The 17,079-nt window shown below is 35.9% G+C and overlaps 2 protein-coding genes across 2 annotated transcripts; both read left to right on the forward strand.

Moving 5' to 3' along the window:
* Nucleotides 1–127: 127 nt before the first annotated feature.
* LOC139984931 (solute carrier family 35 member G1-like) lies at nt 128–13,750 on the forward strand. Its single transcript, XM_071999074.1, has 3 exons — nt 128–2,269; nt 3,348–3,466; nt 4,372–13,750. The coding sequence occupies exons 2-3, from the start codon at nt 3,411–3,413 to the stop codon at nt 5,348–5,350; spliced, it is 1,035 nt and encodes a 344-aa protein (XP_071855175.1). The 5' UTR covers nt 128–2,269; nt 3,348–3,410; the 3' UTR covers nt 5,351–13,750.
* On the forward strand, nt 8,215–13,750 carry LOC139984932 (solute carrier family 35 member G1-like). Its single transcript, XM_071999075.1, has 2 exons — nt 8,215–10,576; nt 11,919–13,750. The coding sequence occupies exons 1-2, from the start codon at nt 10,521–10,523 to the stop codon at nt 12,895–12,897; spliced, it is 1,035 nt and encodes a 344-aa protein (XP_071855176.1). The 5' UTR covers nt 8,215–10,520; the 3' UTR covers nt 12,898–13,750.
* Nucleotides 13,751–17,079: the final 3,329 nt, after the last annotated feature.

Below are 17,079 nucleotides of genomic sequence, written 5' to 3' on the forward strand. Positions count from 1 at the left end.
GAATGATACATTTCGGTAGAAACGAGATCTACAGGTGTATATTTTCTTGAATTTGTCATATATCATTGAGGGGGGGGGGGGGTGGTGGATTCAATGTCATGTCATAAGGTGTCTGTCACTCCTTTAAGAATTGCTGACTTTTATGCACGTGGATATTACCAGCATATATTAATTAAAAGATAAATTTATGCAGAAGTTTGATTCGCCATATTCTAAGAAGAATAAGAAAACAATTTTGTGCTGGTAGCGTTTCTATAACTGTTCCCGGTTGTAAGAAACTCAACTTTAATATTTTGGTAAAACGCTTGAAATATCCTGAATAGGGCTAAATTAAGGTTGGCTTGGGCTCACTAATGCAGACGGCTTACAGTAAATGTTATTGTCTAATGGCTGTTTCAACGATGCTAATTACTCCCCCCAAAAAATCAGTTGCATCTGAGGAACTGACCTATTGGTCTGTGGACTAGGTAGTTTAGCCACTTTAATTGACACTCCTCTGTTGCTTAAGCGGTCACATCTTATAACAAAAATTGGAAAAGTGTTACAGAAAACCTGAAACAGATGCAATGTTTTTTGTTTTAGCGGTATACAAATAATAGATACAAATAATTACTAATATAATTAACAAACCCCTTTCATTATACGTTATGTATTTACATAATATAACAATCTAACATACATGGAAACAGACCAAGAATGCCCTCATGTATTGGTTTCTTTCTTCATAATCCCTTTGCAATGAAAACGCCCAAATATGATATTTCGTACCTGAAGGTAAATAATCAAATGTATTGGCTTCTTCTACAAATCACATTCCATCGTTTGAGATCGGAGAATGTTTAATCGAACCAAGTCAGCAAGCTCGCAACTTGGGAGTTGTGTTTGATTCGTCTTTAAGTGCTGACGTCCATATTGGTAAAGTATGCCAGAGAGCATTCCACAACATCAGGATCATTTCGATGATTCGACAGTTTATTAACTCCAAAACAACTGCCACTTTGGTGCAGTCGTGTGTTCTGTCACATCTTGACTATTGCAATGCTCTCCTCATTGGATTACCTAAACATCTTCTTAATAAGCTTCAACGTGTTCAGAACTGTGCTGCTAGATTTGTAACAAAAGCCAAAAAACACCAACATATAACACCAATTCTTAAAGAGCTTCACTGGCTTAAAATTGCGGACAGAATCAATTATGAATTTCTTCTCCTTGTGTTCAAAGCAAGGAATGGTTTAGAACCAAATTTACCTACAGGAGCTTCTCCAAGAATACAGACCTAGCAGGGTGCTTCGTTCAAGCGAACAACATATGCTATCTGTTCGCACTTCCACCTATGGGGATCGTTGCTTTGCTAGATCAGCTCCACAGCTCTGGAACAGTCTCCCCTTACATCTGAAAACACTCCAGCATGTGTCAACTTTCCAGAAAGAACCCAAGTCGTTCTTATTCATGAATGCGTATCCATTTGTTTGATAATTGTTGTGTCCCTTCTGTGTACTTTGCTCCTGCAGCGCTTCTGGTTTTTTTTTTAAACTGGATACAAGCGCTTTACAAATGCTTATTATTATTATTATTACTATTAATTACTAGAGAATATACCGCATATGTAATGAACCGTGTCTAGACATTCATACCGTAGATGAATCGATGACTTTTAAAGCGATATATCTAAAGTTAAATGAAGCTTAAATATAAAACAAGGAAGAGATTTAACCTGTCAAAAATATAGGATAAACTTTGATCAACAATATCTCGAGTTACGGTCAAGATCTCGAGACGGGGTTTGCCAGTATATAACTCGTGTGGAATCCTGTTTTCCTTGAACAGGAATACCACTTTAAACATTTCTATTACCAACCTGCACATTTTATTTACATATTAAGTATTATTATAAACATCCTTGTAGTCGGGCTTTATGGAGTTTATTTTAATTGAATTAATTTATCTGAAGCCAACACGATGTTATATTCAATTTCATTGGATCCGGACGAAAGAAGAAGAAGATGACAACCGATGTACATATTTTTAATAATTACTATAATAACTGACAGACCAGCATACATATCTGGTTTTCGAAACTGAGATGAGACTGAACTGAGGAGTGTAGCATCATTTATACGATATTATTTGATACAGGAACATAACTCGTAATTCACTTAACCTGACATCTTTTTTGAAACAAGAAGGACATTTCCATTAAATATTTGATTATATGGAGTCAGTGATTGTATACGTATTCAGGGGAACTTGAAGAAATATAAGGGATCAGGTGAGTGAGTAATGAATTGATTAATTTATGAATCAAATTTTCCTAGAAATTGTAGATGATTGCGATGTTTCTGATCGATCTATAAAAATATATTTTTAGACAAGTATGGAGTAAATGGGGTTGAACGGGAACATTCCACAAAATTGTTATATTAATGTAAATGTGTTACCTGTATGTTTCATAACTAAATGCAAAATATAGTCACCATGCAGGAAAATGGTAGGCTTATTTTAGTTTAGATAAGTTTGATTAATATTGATCCATTTGTAATGATAACCTCATGTTTGATCTCAAAATTCTAAATTAGAGCCACGAAATAGTTTCCAGGGTCCGTAAATTTAATATTGTGTTGAGTTCGTGTCCCATAAATGGAAATTAGGATTTCTTTATATTTTTCTTTTCCAAACATTTCAAAAATTAAAAGTACGGTATATAATTATATCGTGTTAGAGGTTGCGAATTTGGTGGAGTAACTTGAAAGGATAGACCAAAGGACAATTTGATGAAAGAGAAAATATATTCCAGACATTGATGTGAAGCTTCCATCCACCTCTTAACAGCCGGTTTAAGGTTGACACATTTTTGAACCAAAAGTAATTTTGAAACAAACATGTGCATGATGTTATAAAAGCACACACTGAATAACTTCTCTTAAAATTAACATCCAGAATTCCTACCTCAAAATTAAACAATATCTCAATAAATATGAAAACATCTCGCATATTCTTTTGGGAAGGAAATATACCATTCCCTACCCATCCCCCCTTTATCAAGACGTCGAGTTTCAACTGACGACGAACAAATACATTTTTATTTCGGGTATCTTGCAAGGTTTTTAAAACTATTTAAATTCTTTCTGATGAAATAGGATACAGACTCAGTGTACCCTTCATACATGCAAGGTATACTGCAGTTTTTCTTAAATTGTATCACAAAGGATCATACATGTTGACAAAAACCTGACAAATTGATTACCTTTCTTCACAAATTGTATAAAGTACAGGCCTATTATAGCATATGGAAGTGACAGATTTGTGTAGTAATAATTTTTATTTTATTTTTGTGTATGGTTCTATAGCGTTAAACACGAAATCGTGACTATCATATACCAGCAACAAAAATATCAGCAAATTTCAGCTTTATGGAGCATATGGAGTCATTAAAGTTAATTGAGGAAGATGGATTTGATTATAAGAGGTGAGAAAAATTATCTTTGGTTTTCTGTTTGATTTTTAATCTCACTCTCTTTCTTCTTCAATTAGATTTTCCTTTCCCTTCTTCATGACCATATTTTGAGTAACAGTCTGTACATTTTTTAAAACTGACAGTGAAACGTAAACATGAAATACTCATTAATATAACTCATCGTGATAGATGCACACTAACAAGTTTGTTTAAGTGTTTTTACTTAAAATATACCATTTTCTTTTTTAATTTCAACTATCATTGTCTCGAAATCCTCATTTCGAATTTCCATCGAATTTTCACAAGAATGCTTTAATACATATTCTTCGTTTATGAGTAAAAAATCAAGCGTCATTTGGACTATCATTTCCACCCTGCACTGTATTGAAGATATATAATATATTTTAACAAAATCGATCATTATAAAGCGCAAGTATTGTAACAACAGACCGGTTCTGCGGTTGAAATATGTTTAATTTTTTTCTCTCTTTAATGACGTAAAGTGAAGTCTAAGTACCCAAAATATCAATTTAAGAAGTTAGAAATACATGATAGCTTAACCTCATCTGGCACATAAATGTTATTTTGTAGGAGGGAGGTGGAGAGGATGGTCGAAGGAGAATAATTCTCGATTCGAAATTCGAAAAAGAATTGGAAAAAATGACAATTTGCAGGCCAACATAATGCAGGCTGACTGCACTTTGCTGACTTAGTGTAGTAGCGTAAATGACAAACCAGAAAAATAAGAAATCAGATGAACTATTGTTATCCGTTGATAAAAATTGTTCATCAAACGTGCATTTGGCTTGCCATGGACGTATCCTACTGATTACAATAAAGGTAACTTACACACTAGACAATAGTACAATCTGATATTATATCATTTTATGCATGAAATCAGTTTTCTTTTTCTTCAGAGACGTGAATGAAGAAAGTAACCATGGTGATGAGGAGAGAGACGATTCGGTCGTTAAGAGAATCTGGAGAGCCACGTTACACACTGTATCGGCGCGCCGCGGCGTATTTTATGCCATTACGGCGGGCGTTTTGTTAGGGTGTCAACTGTCCACTGTGAAAGCAATCACGTTATCCCCTTATCAAATCATGGTTTTACGCAGCTTTCTGTTCCTCCCATGTATCATCTTCGTCTCTTGGAACAGAAGCAATGACTATGACGTCATAGATTTGGTATGTTACATCTCTTATGGAGTATTCAGCTCACTTGGGTTATTACTTGCTTACGTTGCTCTACAATTTGCTCAAATCGGAAACGTCAGCGCTATTAGTTCAAATTTACCAATTCCATCTACTTTGCTTGCTTTTGTTTTTTTCAAAGAACCTCTCACCATATTTGGAGTGACCTTTCTAATCATTAATTTAATTGGCCTAATCCTCGTATCGCAACCGCCATTTTTATTTCCTAGTGGTGGCGAAGACGTCGCTCTGCAGGCGACCTTCGAAAACTCAAACGAATTCGTAGGTGCACTGATAGCTTTCATGAGCCTGATCGGGCTGTCTTTAGCTACGATCTTCACGAGAAAACTATCTTATCGAGGAAATGTCGACCCGGCTTTACTTTCTTTCATTCCGGGTGCGACTGGAGTTGTGATATCAGGAGCGGTTCTACTTTTTAGTCAAACTTGGGATTATTTCCAGTCAGTAGAAGAAGGTTTTATTTGTCTACTTGTCGGGATTCTGTCTGCTGCTGGAAATTTATTGATCGTACTGGCATTAAAATATGAAGATGTCAGTTTAGTCACGATACAGTTTACGTTGAGTGCTCCAGTAGCCTTTGTTCTAGGAGTAATACTATTTCAAGAGATTCCAGACTTCATATCAGTAATTGGAGCTACTTTAATTTTAGGTTCTACTTTTGGACTTTTGTGGAGAAAGTAAATGTGTTTCTTTTTATTAATCTTTTCCACGATAATTATGTAAGGTAGAATGCAGACTCTTTTTGGTTTTGTAAAAATATTAAAGTCGTCCATTTAATCGGACTGTATTTATACTGTATCTTTGTGTTATGCGTAAATGTTTTCTTTAAGTATGTGAACATTCAAGAAAGAGACGAATTTCGCAATGAATGTTGCAGTAATAATTCAATGTTGAGCTTAAATTCATGCATCTTGACGACAGATATATGAAGAAATATCTAACTGCACTGGAAGGGTGTTTAACGAACAGCGGGAGGGTGGTTGGATGGATTGGTTTGTGGGTGGTGAAATGTGTATTTTACCGTCCTGCTCGTATATGTTTGATGTATTCGCTGGTTTAAATCACATATTTAACCAAACTGAAAACGCAAAACAAAACACATGAGAACGGACTTTTATGTTTGCGTCTTTATTCTAAACGAGTAACACCGAACTGATCTAAGATAATACATATTTATGTATATACAATCTGGTATAATAATATGTGGATGATAGGTCAACGGACGGACCAACGGGTGGTTTCTAACAACCCTGGGGCGACTGTATCAGAATACAAAAACTTGATCAAAATATACTACAATGTATAGTGTGAATCTAGCTGTTGATGATACCGGTCATGGGAACTTTGACAAAATAATTGTAACATTTTACATTATGTAAACCCAGTGTCATTATATTGTGTGTGCCATGTGTGTTTAGGGAAATGGGTGGAGATTACCTATAGCTATTGTTTCCACTCTCCTGTTGTCTGAACCGCCCCAACCACCACCCCACCCCACCCCGACCCCACCCCCTCGTTTATTCTCTCTCTCTAGTCCAACCAGATCCCCTAGACATTATTATAAAATTTTACATGAGGTAAACCCATTCATGTTTATTTTTTGGTGCCATGTGCGTTTATCTTTGAGGAAAGTGGTGGAGATTAACTATTAACTATTGTCCACACTCCTCTATTGTCTTAACCGCCCAGCCCCTTCCCCCTTCTCTCTCTCTCTGGCCCACCCTCGTGACAGACAGGCTTGAAAAGGAGTACCAATACGACGGCATTATCAATATAAAATATCATGGAGACAATGAACAAGGCTCCGTCCGCTTTTTCACCCTCCAAAAATTCCATTACACGGATAAAACAATATAATCAAACTGAATATATTACTTGCAGTATTCCAATAGCATGAGACAGACTCAGACATAATAAATATATACATAGATAACCAAAAATTGTGCACCTATCTTCAGCTCTAACGTGTGCCGTAAATGTGGGTAACAGTGGGATCATGTGGGTAGGGGGTGCATTCTCAATGGGAACAAAACTGTCAGTTCTGCCAATGTATCAGGCGTCTGTAAACCCTTAATGAATGTATCCAAAAACTTCAAAAACATTTCACACAACTATCTTGGTTTCACTGGGGAACACAAAAGGTCGCTTTCCAAAACCTGATGTAGAATTGTCGGGACGAACTGCACATCTTTCTTTGAAAGCTTTGAAGTGTAACACGTTTGCTTATTAGTACATCACTATATCAAGCTACAAACTATATTAAACTATCACAGGCAGAAGCCAAAATATAAAATAGGAAAGCGTAATAAATATATAAAAAATCAGGAATTTGTAATGAATTATTAACTCTCCATTGAATTGAGCAAAATTTCACCTACTGATTAATATTGGAAAAATCGATCGTTATTAAGTCAAAATTATATTAAATGTTCTAGAAACTCGTCTTCCCAGCATACCAATTTAAAGAAAAGAACGACAAACCATTCCACGATATTAGCTCTGCTATTCTTGACTCGCAGGTAACCTTTAAATAATCGTTTTGATTTGTTAATCTGGAGAGGCTATGTATCACATAGTATTTAACATTCATTGTGTTATTTTTATCAGCAGTCGAATGGACTTTGATGGTCTGAAAATATCAATTATCGGTAATTAAAACTGGGGTATTCAACCGAAAATAATGGATCAACAGATAACTAACGATATCCTTGGTATCTCAACTTAATTGTTAATAAGATTAAATTAGATCTTACGTTATATCTGGACTTAAGGACCTCGATGCCCCAGATTGGGCAGATACCAAATGAAGTTGTTACTGGCCATCTATTTTCGTCAACTGTCTTTTACCTTTCACAACTTTTAGTGTTGTATTTCAGCTATCCAAATAAAGTTGAGATTAACTTGCTCTTTTATTTTCAAAATAGTGTTAACATTTTGTGTAGCAGTTTTGAAGGCTCCACACTTTGTTTCTCATCAATATTTTGTCGTTCCTGTGTTTAAAATCGATTAGGGTCCTTGGCTAGACCTATCCATGTCCCTATGTATCTTTGTATTTTGTAATTAATAATTGCCTAGGCTATTATTTGCCCTTCATGCATAACATGTTTGTATGCGATGTAGATAATATATTGCCAATCGCGTATTTGATTTTCAGGAATTTTTTGTTATGTTGATATTTTGTAGGACGACGCTGTAATTCTTTGTAATAAATGACAAAATCTCAATGGATACAGCAGTGATTTTGTTGAGGTTCTTGATGTTGATTTGAGATACATCAATTTCATAGTGGTCAGCAAGGCAAAGATGTAGAAACGTGGTATCGTCCAAGAATTCAATAATGTTGTTCGACATATTCCAGACAAGTTTCCCAAAACGAGTTATTCCAGAAAATGTATCCACGACTGTTATTTGATTTTAACTGATGTCCAGAACCAATTCCGGTATCAATGTGTTTAATTCCCTGTTCAAGGATAGAAAGTCACCTAAATTGAACTGTGTGAACGTATTATGAGAGAAATGAAGCCTTCCAAATGGACTCAAATCTCCACAACTGCTAATTTCATTGATATTCTTTAAGCCGAGACCGCTACAATCTAGTTTAAATGGGTATTTTCTTGATATTTTCGTAATACACCGACAAGACTGACCATAAACTGATTGAAAATTAGCTACAATACTCATCGTCCAAGTTAAAACGATCATCTCATACCAGAGCCAAAAAATGATTCGCGTCTTTATCTTGGAGAGAAGTTTCCAGATTCCTTTGCTCAAAGTAGAACTAAGTTATCGAAGGTGACTTTTACAGAAGATGTTTCCAAATTCACGAAAAGCAATAACGTCATTCGGGACGATAGACACATAGGCAAATAACAAGTAAACCAAATAGTCTACATGTACGATCACAAAGGGACAAATTAATATTTAGTTCCGCTTGTCAATGTATATGCGGGTTCTTTTGTATCCACCAATACAATACGCTTGGTTTAACACGAACACGGAACTATGCTGTTTTCATGATTACCATGTTTTAGTCTTTGTTTCACAGTAGGGTATTATATTTGGACTATTCTGTTTAGTCAAACCAATACAACATAAGTATACACACAGTAACCGAACTCCCAAAATGTCTTGTGACTTTGCTATGTCTCTGTTTCAAAGATATAGCTATAAGCTAGACCAACTGTTCACTACGTCATCTGTTCAACTTTAAATAATTAGAGGAAAAATACTCGGAGTAAAACATCAAACAAAAGTTCTCGAAACCGAACTAGGTAGCCAACCACACAACAAACTGGAATGTATTGATGATATATGATTTTTTTGTGTGCAAAGCCATGAGAGACAAATCGTCACATTTAGAAACACCAGTTTCACTTTAACGAATATGGTCTACCAGTTCCTCTTGCATAGAGGACATTATTTCCGAAGAACCGTTTGTACAAAAGCAAATTGTTTCACTAGCGGCAAAATTTCCACAGGCGAAAACGTTAACATAATACAATTTAACAATCTAACATACATGGAAACGAGCCAAGTACGCCCATTTTATTTGTTTCTTTCTACATAAGCCCATTGCAATGTAAGCGCTCAAATATGATATTTCGTACTTGAAGGTAAGGTGCGTGTTTTATATTAATTTATAATTATATACATGACGTAGTTACCAGCAAATAATCAAATGTATAGGCTTCTTCTACAAAACACATTAATTACTAGAGAATATACCGAATATGTAATTAACATGTATAGATATTCAGTCCATAAACGATGAGATGAATTTTAAAGCGATATATCTAAAGTGAATTGAAGCTTAAATATAAACAATGCTGAGAGTGTTCTTTATCTCTATAAGTGAAAACCACATCTTCATATCAATGTGTTTATAGCAAGATATAATTTTTTTTATAATATGGTCATATTTGTTGAGTCCGTGCATCTGGCAACCACAGTTTAAATGATGCCATCATATCAATTGAACTTTTTTAAATGTTTTACTGTTCTTGTTGTTTGTTTGTTTTTTGTCTTTATAAGGTTCAAAATCATTTATCGAATGAGGATATAATATTTCGTCAAACGAGTAGCATTTTTAATGAAATTCTGACTACAGACAACATTGACATCTATGCAATCATCATTCCAAAATGCATCAGTTTTCATGGATAATCAAAAGGACATTCTGGTAGGGAGTAGTTTTCCTCCCTGATGATATTAACCTACGAAACCCTTTTAAATTCATATCATTGTAACATTGACACAGACCACTAACAGACCACCTATATTACTGTGATTCATTTTCTGAAGTAAGGAAGAGATTTTACCTTTCAAAATATAGGATAATCTTTTATCAACGATATCTCGAGTTACGGACAAGATATCGGACGGGGTTTGCAAGTATATAGCTCGTGTGTACTTTATGACAAGTATTAATACGATATCTGCCACAAGAATACCACTTTAAATATTTTCATTACTAACCTGCACATTTTATATGTATTTATAATTATATGCATCATTGTAGTCGGGTTTAATGAAGTTTATTTTAGCTGAATTCATTTATCTGAAGTCAACAAGATGTTATATTCAGTTTCATTGGATCCTGAAGAAAGAAGAAGAAGAAGACAACCGTTGTACATAATTTTGATAATCACTATAATAACTGACAGACCAACATTCATATCTGGTTTTCGAATCTGAGATGAGACTGAACACCGACTGAGGGGTGTATATACTACAGGTCCTTTATACTATAAAGGAACTCTGCGCTGTACGGTATTGTTTGATTCTATAGCGTTAAACACGAAATCGTGACGTTCATATACCAGCAACAAAAATATCAGCAAATATCAGCTTGATGGAGCATATGGAGTCAATACAGTTAATAAAGGAAGATGGATTTGACCTTAACAGGTGAGAAAAAAAAATGATTTATGGTTTTCTGTTTCTTTCTTAAATCTCTCACTCTCTTTCTACTTCAATTAGATTTGTCTTTCCCCTCTTCATTACTATATTTTGAGTAACAGTCTGTACATTTTATAAAACTGACAGTCAAACGTCAACATGAAATACTGATTAATAAGACTCATCGTGAACATGATCGTTGTCGTCGTGGTCGTCGGCGTCGTCGTCATCATCGTCATCATCATCATCACCATCATCATCATAGATGCACACTAACAAGTCTGTTTCAGTGTTTTTCTTTAAAAATCTACCATTTTCTTCTTCAATTTCAACTATCATTGTCTCGAAACCCCCATTTTGGAATTGCATAGAATTTTCACAAGAATGCTTTAATGCATATTCTTCGTTTATGAGTAAATAATAAGTCTCATCTGGACTATCCTTTCCACGCTTGCACTGAATTGAATTTTTATTATATATTTTAACAAAATCGATCTTTTAGAACGCAGTTATTTTATTGGTTCTTCAAACTTATTGCAACAACAGACCGGTTCTGCGGTTGAAATATGTTTAATTTCTTTCTCGCTTTAATGACGTAAAGCGAATGCACAGTACCCAACATATCAATTTAAGAAGTTAGAAATACATGAGAGCTTATCCTCATCTGGCACACAAATATTATTTTGTAGGACGGAGGTGGAGGGGATGGTCGGAGGAGAATCATCTCGATTCGAAATTCAAAGAAGAATTGGAAAAAAAAATGACAATTTGCAGGCCAACATAATTCAGGCTGACTGAACTTTGCTCACTTAGTGTAATAGCGTAAATGACAAACCAGACACAAAAAAACCCCATTGTTATCCGTTGATAAGAATTGTTCATCAACCGTGTTTCTTAAAGCATTTGGCTTACCATAGACGTATCCTACTGGTTACAATAAAGGTAACTTACACACTAGACAATAATACAATTCCCCATTACACATGATAAGTTGCCTGTTTGAACGTGATACGCTACTACACAAATTAATCGTTATGATGAAAAAGTCGATGCCCTATATTAGCTATTTGGAAAAAGGTAACCAGCAAGTTTGTCTGGTGCAAATTTGCATTACCAACATAATTGACAAGAAGAAAGTTTTTTTTCTATACTAACAGTTTTTTATAGCACTAGAGACGATTTAATTGATTTTAATTGAGCGTGAAGTGAGGCGGGGTCGGGACAGGGAAGGAGTGAAGGGGGAAGTTAAAGATACATTGGCAACTGGCAAAGAAGGTGTCAAAGTATGAAGTGTGATATAAGTCAATATTGTAACATTTTATACATGAACTTAGTTTTCCTTTTTCTTCAGAGACGTGAATGAAGGAAGTAACCATGGTAATGAGGACAGAGCTGGTTTCGTCATTAAGAGAATTTGGAGAGCCACGTTGCACACTGTATCGGCGCGCCGCGGCGTATTTTACGCCATTGCTTCGGGCGTTTTGTTAGGGTGTCAACTGTCCGCTGTGAAAGCAATCACGTTATCCCCTTATCAAATCATGGTTTTACGCAGCTTTCTCTTCCTCCCTAGTATAATCTTTGTCGCCTGGAACAGAAGCAAGGATTATGACATCATAGATTTGATATGTTACATCTCTGATGGAGTATTCAACGCACTTGGGATATTACTTGCTTACGCTGCCCTACAGTTTGCTCATGTCGGAAACGTCAGCGCTATTAGTTCAAATTTACCAGTCCCATCTGCTTTGCTTGCTTTTGTATTTTTCAAAGAACCTCTCACCATATTTGGAGTGACCTTTCTAATCATTAATTTTATTGGCCTAATCCTCGTATCGCAACCGCCATTTTTATTTCCTAGTGGCGGTGAAGAGTTCGCTCTGCAGGCGACCTTCGAAAACTCAAACGAATTCGTAGGTGCACTGATAGCTCTGATGAGCCTGATCGCGATGTCTTTATCTACGATCTTCACGAGAAAACTAACTTATCGAGGAAATGTCGACCCGGCTTTACTTTCTTTCATTCCGGGTACGACTGGAGTTGTGGTATCAGGAGCGGTTCTATTTTTTGGTCCAACTTGGGATTATTTCCAGTCAGTAGAAGAAGGTTTTATTTGTCTACTTGTCGGGATCCTATCTGCTGCTGGAAATATATTGATCGTACTAGCATTAAAATATGAAGATGTCAGTTTAGTCACGATACAGTTTACGTTGAGTGCTCCAGTAGCCTTCGTTCTAGGAATAATACTATTTCAAGAGATTCCAGACTTGATATCAGTAATTGGAGCTACTTTAATTTTAGGTTCTACTCTTGGACTTTTGTGGAGAAAGTAAATGTGTTTCTTTTTATTAATGTTTTTCACGATAATTATGTAAGGTAGAATGCAGACTCTTTTTGGTAATGTTAAAATATTAAAGGTGTCCACTTAATCGGACTGTATTTATACTGTATCTTTGTGTTTTCTTAAAGTATATGAACACTCAAGAAACAGGGTGAGACGAATTTCACAATGAATGTTGCAGTAGTAAATCAATGTTGAGCTTAAATTCATTCATCTTGACGACAGATATCAGGAAATATCTAACTGCATTGGAAGGGTGTTTAAAGAAGAGTGGGAGGGTGGTTGGATAGATGGGTTTGTGGGTGGTGAAATGTGTGTCTTACCGTCTTACTAGTATATGTATGATGTATTCGCTGGTTAAAATCACATATTTAACCAAACTTAACACGCAAAACAAAACACACGAGAAAGGACTTATATTGCGTCTTTATTGTAAACGAGTAAATGCCGAACTGATCTAAGATGATACATATTTATGTAAATACAATCTGGTATAATGATATGTAGGTGATAGGTCAGCGGACGGACCAACGGGTGTTTTCTAACAACCCTGCGGAGACTGTATCAGAATACAAAAACTTTATCAAAATACTACAATGTATATTGTGAATCTAGCTGTTGATGATTCCGGTCATGGGAACTTTGACAAAATAATTCTAACATTTTACATTATGTTAACCCAGTGTCATTATATTGTGTGTGCCATGTGTGTTTAGGGAAATGGGTGGAGATTAACTATTGTCTCCACTACTCTATTGTCTCAACCGCATGGACGAATGGACTTGATTGTCTGATGATATCAATTATCGGTAAAAAAAACTGGGGTATTTAACCGAAAATAAATGGATCAGCAGATAATTAACAATATACTTTGTTTCTCAACTTAATTGTAAATGAGTGTCAAGTAGCTCTTACGTTATATCTGGACTTTAGGACCTTGATGCCACAGCTTGGGCAGATACCAAATGAAGTTGTTACTGGGCCATCTATTTTCGCCAACTGTCGTTTACCTTTCACAACTTTTAGTGTTGTATTTCAGCTATCCGAATAAAGTTGAGATTAAATTGCTCTTTTATTTTCAAGATAATTGTTTGCTGCTCTTAGGGTAAGTATGTAAAAATCAGAGCTATTTAAAATACTGACTATGCTGTCTTTTTACAACGGCCTAACATTTAGTCTAAGGTTAAAGATAAACCTACCGAAGATACCAAGTCGTGGAACCGGTATCATACGCTGCGATGTGTATAGACTCTCACAAGAAAGTAGATCAACTATCAAGCTTAACTCATCGTTAACTATTTCCATGGAATAATTGAGGGTCCAAATTTTGTGTAGCACATTTGAAGGCTCCATACTTTGTTTCATATCAATATTGTCGTTCCTGTGTATAAAAAACGGTTAGGGCCCTTGGCTAGACCCATCCCTATGCATCTTTGTATTTTGTAACTAATAGCCTAGGCTATTATTTGCCCATTATGAATAGCATTTTTGTATGCGATACAACATAAACTATTGCAGAATTGGTTCATTGGTCCATGATTGACACACTGAGGTTAACCTGTTTAAATGACAAGTGAGAGAGGCAGAACTAATAGAGTAGGCTATCTAATCCTAGTCAATTAATGTGTTTACAGAATTCTCTAATAAGAGGTAAGGTAAGTTTCAGTTGTCAAAATGAGCTATAAATGAATAATTAACTGTAAAGAAGTGCATTGTTAAAGTTTTCAAGCAGAATTTACTTAGTGATATTTAATTCATTAGGTGGCTGATATATCAAATTGTTGGCTTGTGCTCACTGATGATTTATCACTAAGGCAAAATGTCAAATGTATTTCACTGAGGGGGCTGCAGGATCCAGCAGCCAAGCTGCGTAGGGTGCATTCCCGTGGTCGGCAGTTTCACAGTACACGCGCTGCAGGTCTTTCGCTCGAATATTCTGTATTGTTTGATAGCCTTGCTGCGGCAGGACTTTGCAGCTGCTGCAGCTTTCATTTTAAACACAGTACCTGACACATAATGACCATTAAGTATTTACTCAACTGTGGGACCTCATCTGACCTCAGGTTCAATAAGTCACTGACCAAGACGAAATAAAGACACTTGAGTAAGTCAAGGTTGGTGTAAGCCATCATACATTAGGTATAATTAGATATAGGAGATAATTATGGATGTTGACGCTGCTTTGAATCAACTAGTCATGCTCAGTGCTGTCGCAGACAGCCGACGAGATTATAAATGAGAGCTGCAAAAGAGAGACAACCATGCATCGTCTTTCTTTCACGTCGTCTCTGAAAATCCTAAATTTGTTGTTAACAGCCGTACAGAAAACTTACCCATCCAAGAGAGGGCCACAGAAGATGAAAGTTTGTGGTACAGTGGATTCACCTGCAATCTTAGTTACTGACCCATTGACGTAATATTTAGACTTGTTCAAGTCATCTGTATTGTATTACGTATAAGGAGTATGAAAATCTTGATAAAATAATAACATTAATCTTAGCTATTCTTGTCTATTAAGGTGGTACATCTCTAGACAGGCATGACTTTGGCATCATGGAGAGGGATTCATACCGCATTACGGTGTCAATTTTAGGGTGTAAAGAAAATTATAAGATAATGAATATTGAAATCATATTTTGAAAATGCATTAAGTTAACAAAATAATGATGAGTAAGATTTCATAAACGCTTCTTGGTTACTCAAGATAATCTGCCAAAGAGATGATTGTGTTTTGATTTGCGCAAGCGCACTGCAAGTATTAGTAAGATTAACGATTATAGGTCAACAATTACACTTATAAATGTTCCATGTTACACCGAAGATGTCGTTTTGAATTTGTTACAACTTGATGAAACCACAATCGATCGTTGATGGAAAACTAATTACTAAATATACATGATATATTACTTGGTTCCATATGAATATTCATGTTCTATTCGTTAATCCATTCTGAATATTCATAATCTATTCCTTTATTCTATTTGGAATATTCACGATGTATTACTTAGCCACTCTGAACATTCATGATCAAGTTAAACAAACGCAAAAGACAACTTGAATTCAAAATTCTCAATGTTTGATAATTGGTTGATAAGTTCCCCGACTTTGATTTCTCTCGTTAATATTCAATGCTAAATACCTGTCGTCGTGGTCATCAATAAATTCGTAATCCAATTGACTGTCTTTGGTTTCTTCATGACCTCTCCCTGAGATATTGTAGTAACGTGCTGAAGAGGCGCCAGCTTGTATTTCTCTCGGAAGATTTCTTTCATACCTCGGCGGACCAAAATTACCTTTTCCTTCATTTGCTCTGTGTTTAGAATCGTTCTGATATATGCCCTCGTTGTCATTTTCCTGATGACCAGCTGGTCCAACCTTTTTGACATTAACTACACTTTCTGGTTTAGTCACATTTAACTTAGATGTTGACGGTTGGCGTATTTCGTTGACTGAGGCGGTACCGCGTTGTTTTGATGCTCGATAATACATGATACAGGTTATAACCAACGCTGCAGATACTATTATTACCAACATCGATAGAACGACAAGTGCTGGCAGAGGATTGCCGCCTTTTTGGCCCAACTCTTCTTGCCGTGTTGGAGGAGTCGTTTGGTCGTCAACTGTCGGTGATGTGCTGGATGGATATAATAACACCTCTATTTCATGCTGAGCACCATTCGAATTTGTACATGTATAACGGCCTTCCCACTCGGTATCCATGCTTTCTATCACTAGTGGTTGATTGGTACGAACTGATAGTGAAGACTTGATCAAGTCGTTTCCCAGATAAATCATCCAATTCACGTCACCGGAGGTATTTGGACAAACGATCTCCACCCTTTCACCAACACGAGGATTAAGAACGGTAAAACAGCCGAACTCATTTTGTGACAACGACAGGAGGGTTCGACCCTTTACATGGAGAGGTTCCTGACAAAGAGGTCCAACTGACTCAGGTAAGCCAAGAAGAATTCTCAGCGAGGAATTTTCATTCGCGATAAACCTTTGAAGGCAGTCACAGTTCCATGGATTTCCTTTCAAATTTAAGCTGTAGATGACATTTTGCCAATCGCGTGTTTGATTTTCATTTAACATTTTTATGCTGTTATTTTGTAGGTCGACGCTGACGTTCTTTGCAATAAATGACAAAATCTCAATGGATACAGCAGTGATT

This window comes from Apostichopus japonicus, chromosome 17 (assembly GCF_037975245.1).
Source record: "Apostichopus japonicus isolate 1M-3 chromosome 17, ASM3797524v1, whole genome shotgun sequence".
NCBI lineage: Eukaryota > Metazoa > Echinodermata > Holothuroidea > Aspidochirotida > Stichopodidae > Apostichopus > Apostichopus japonicus.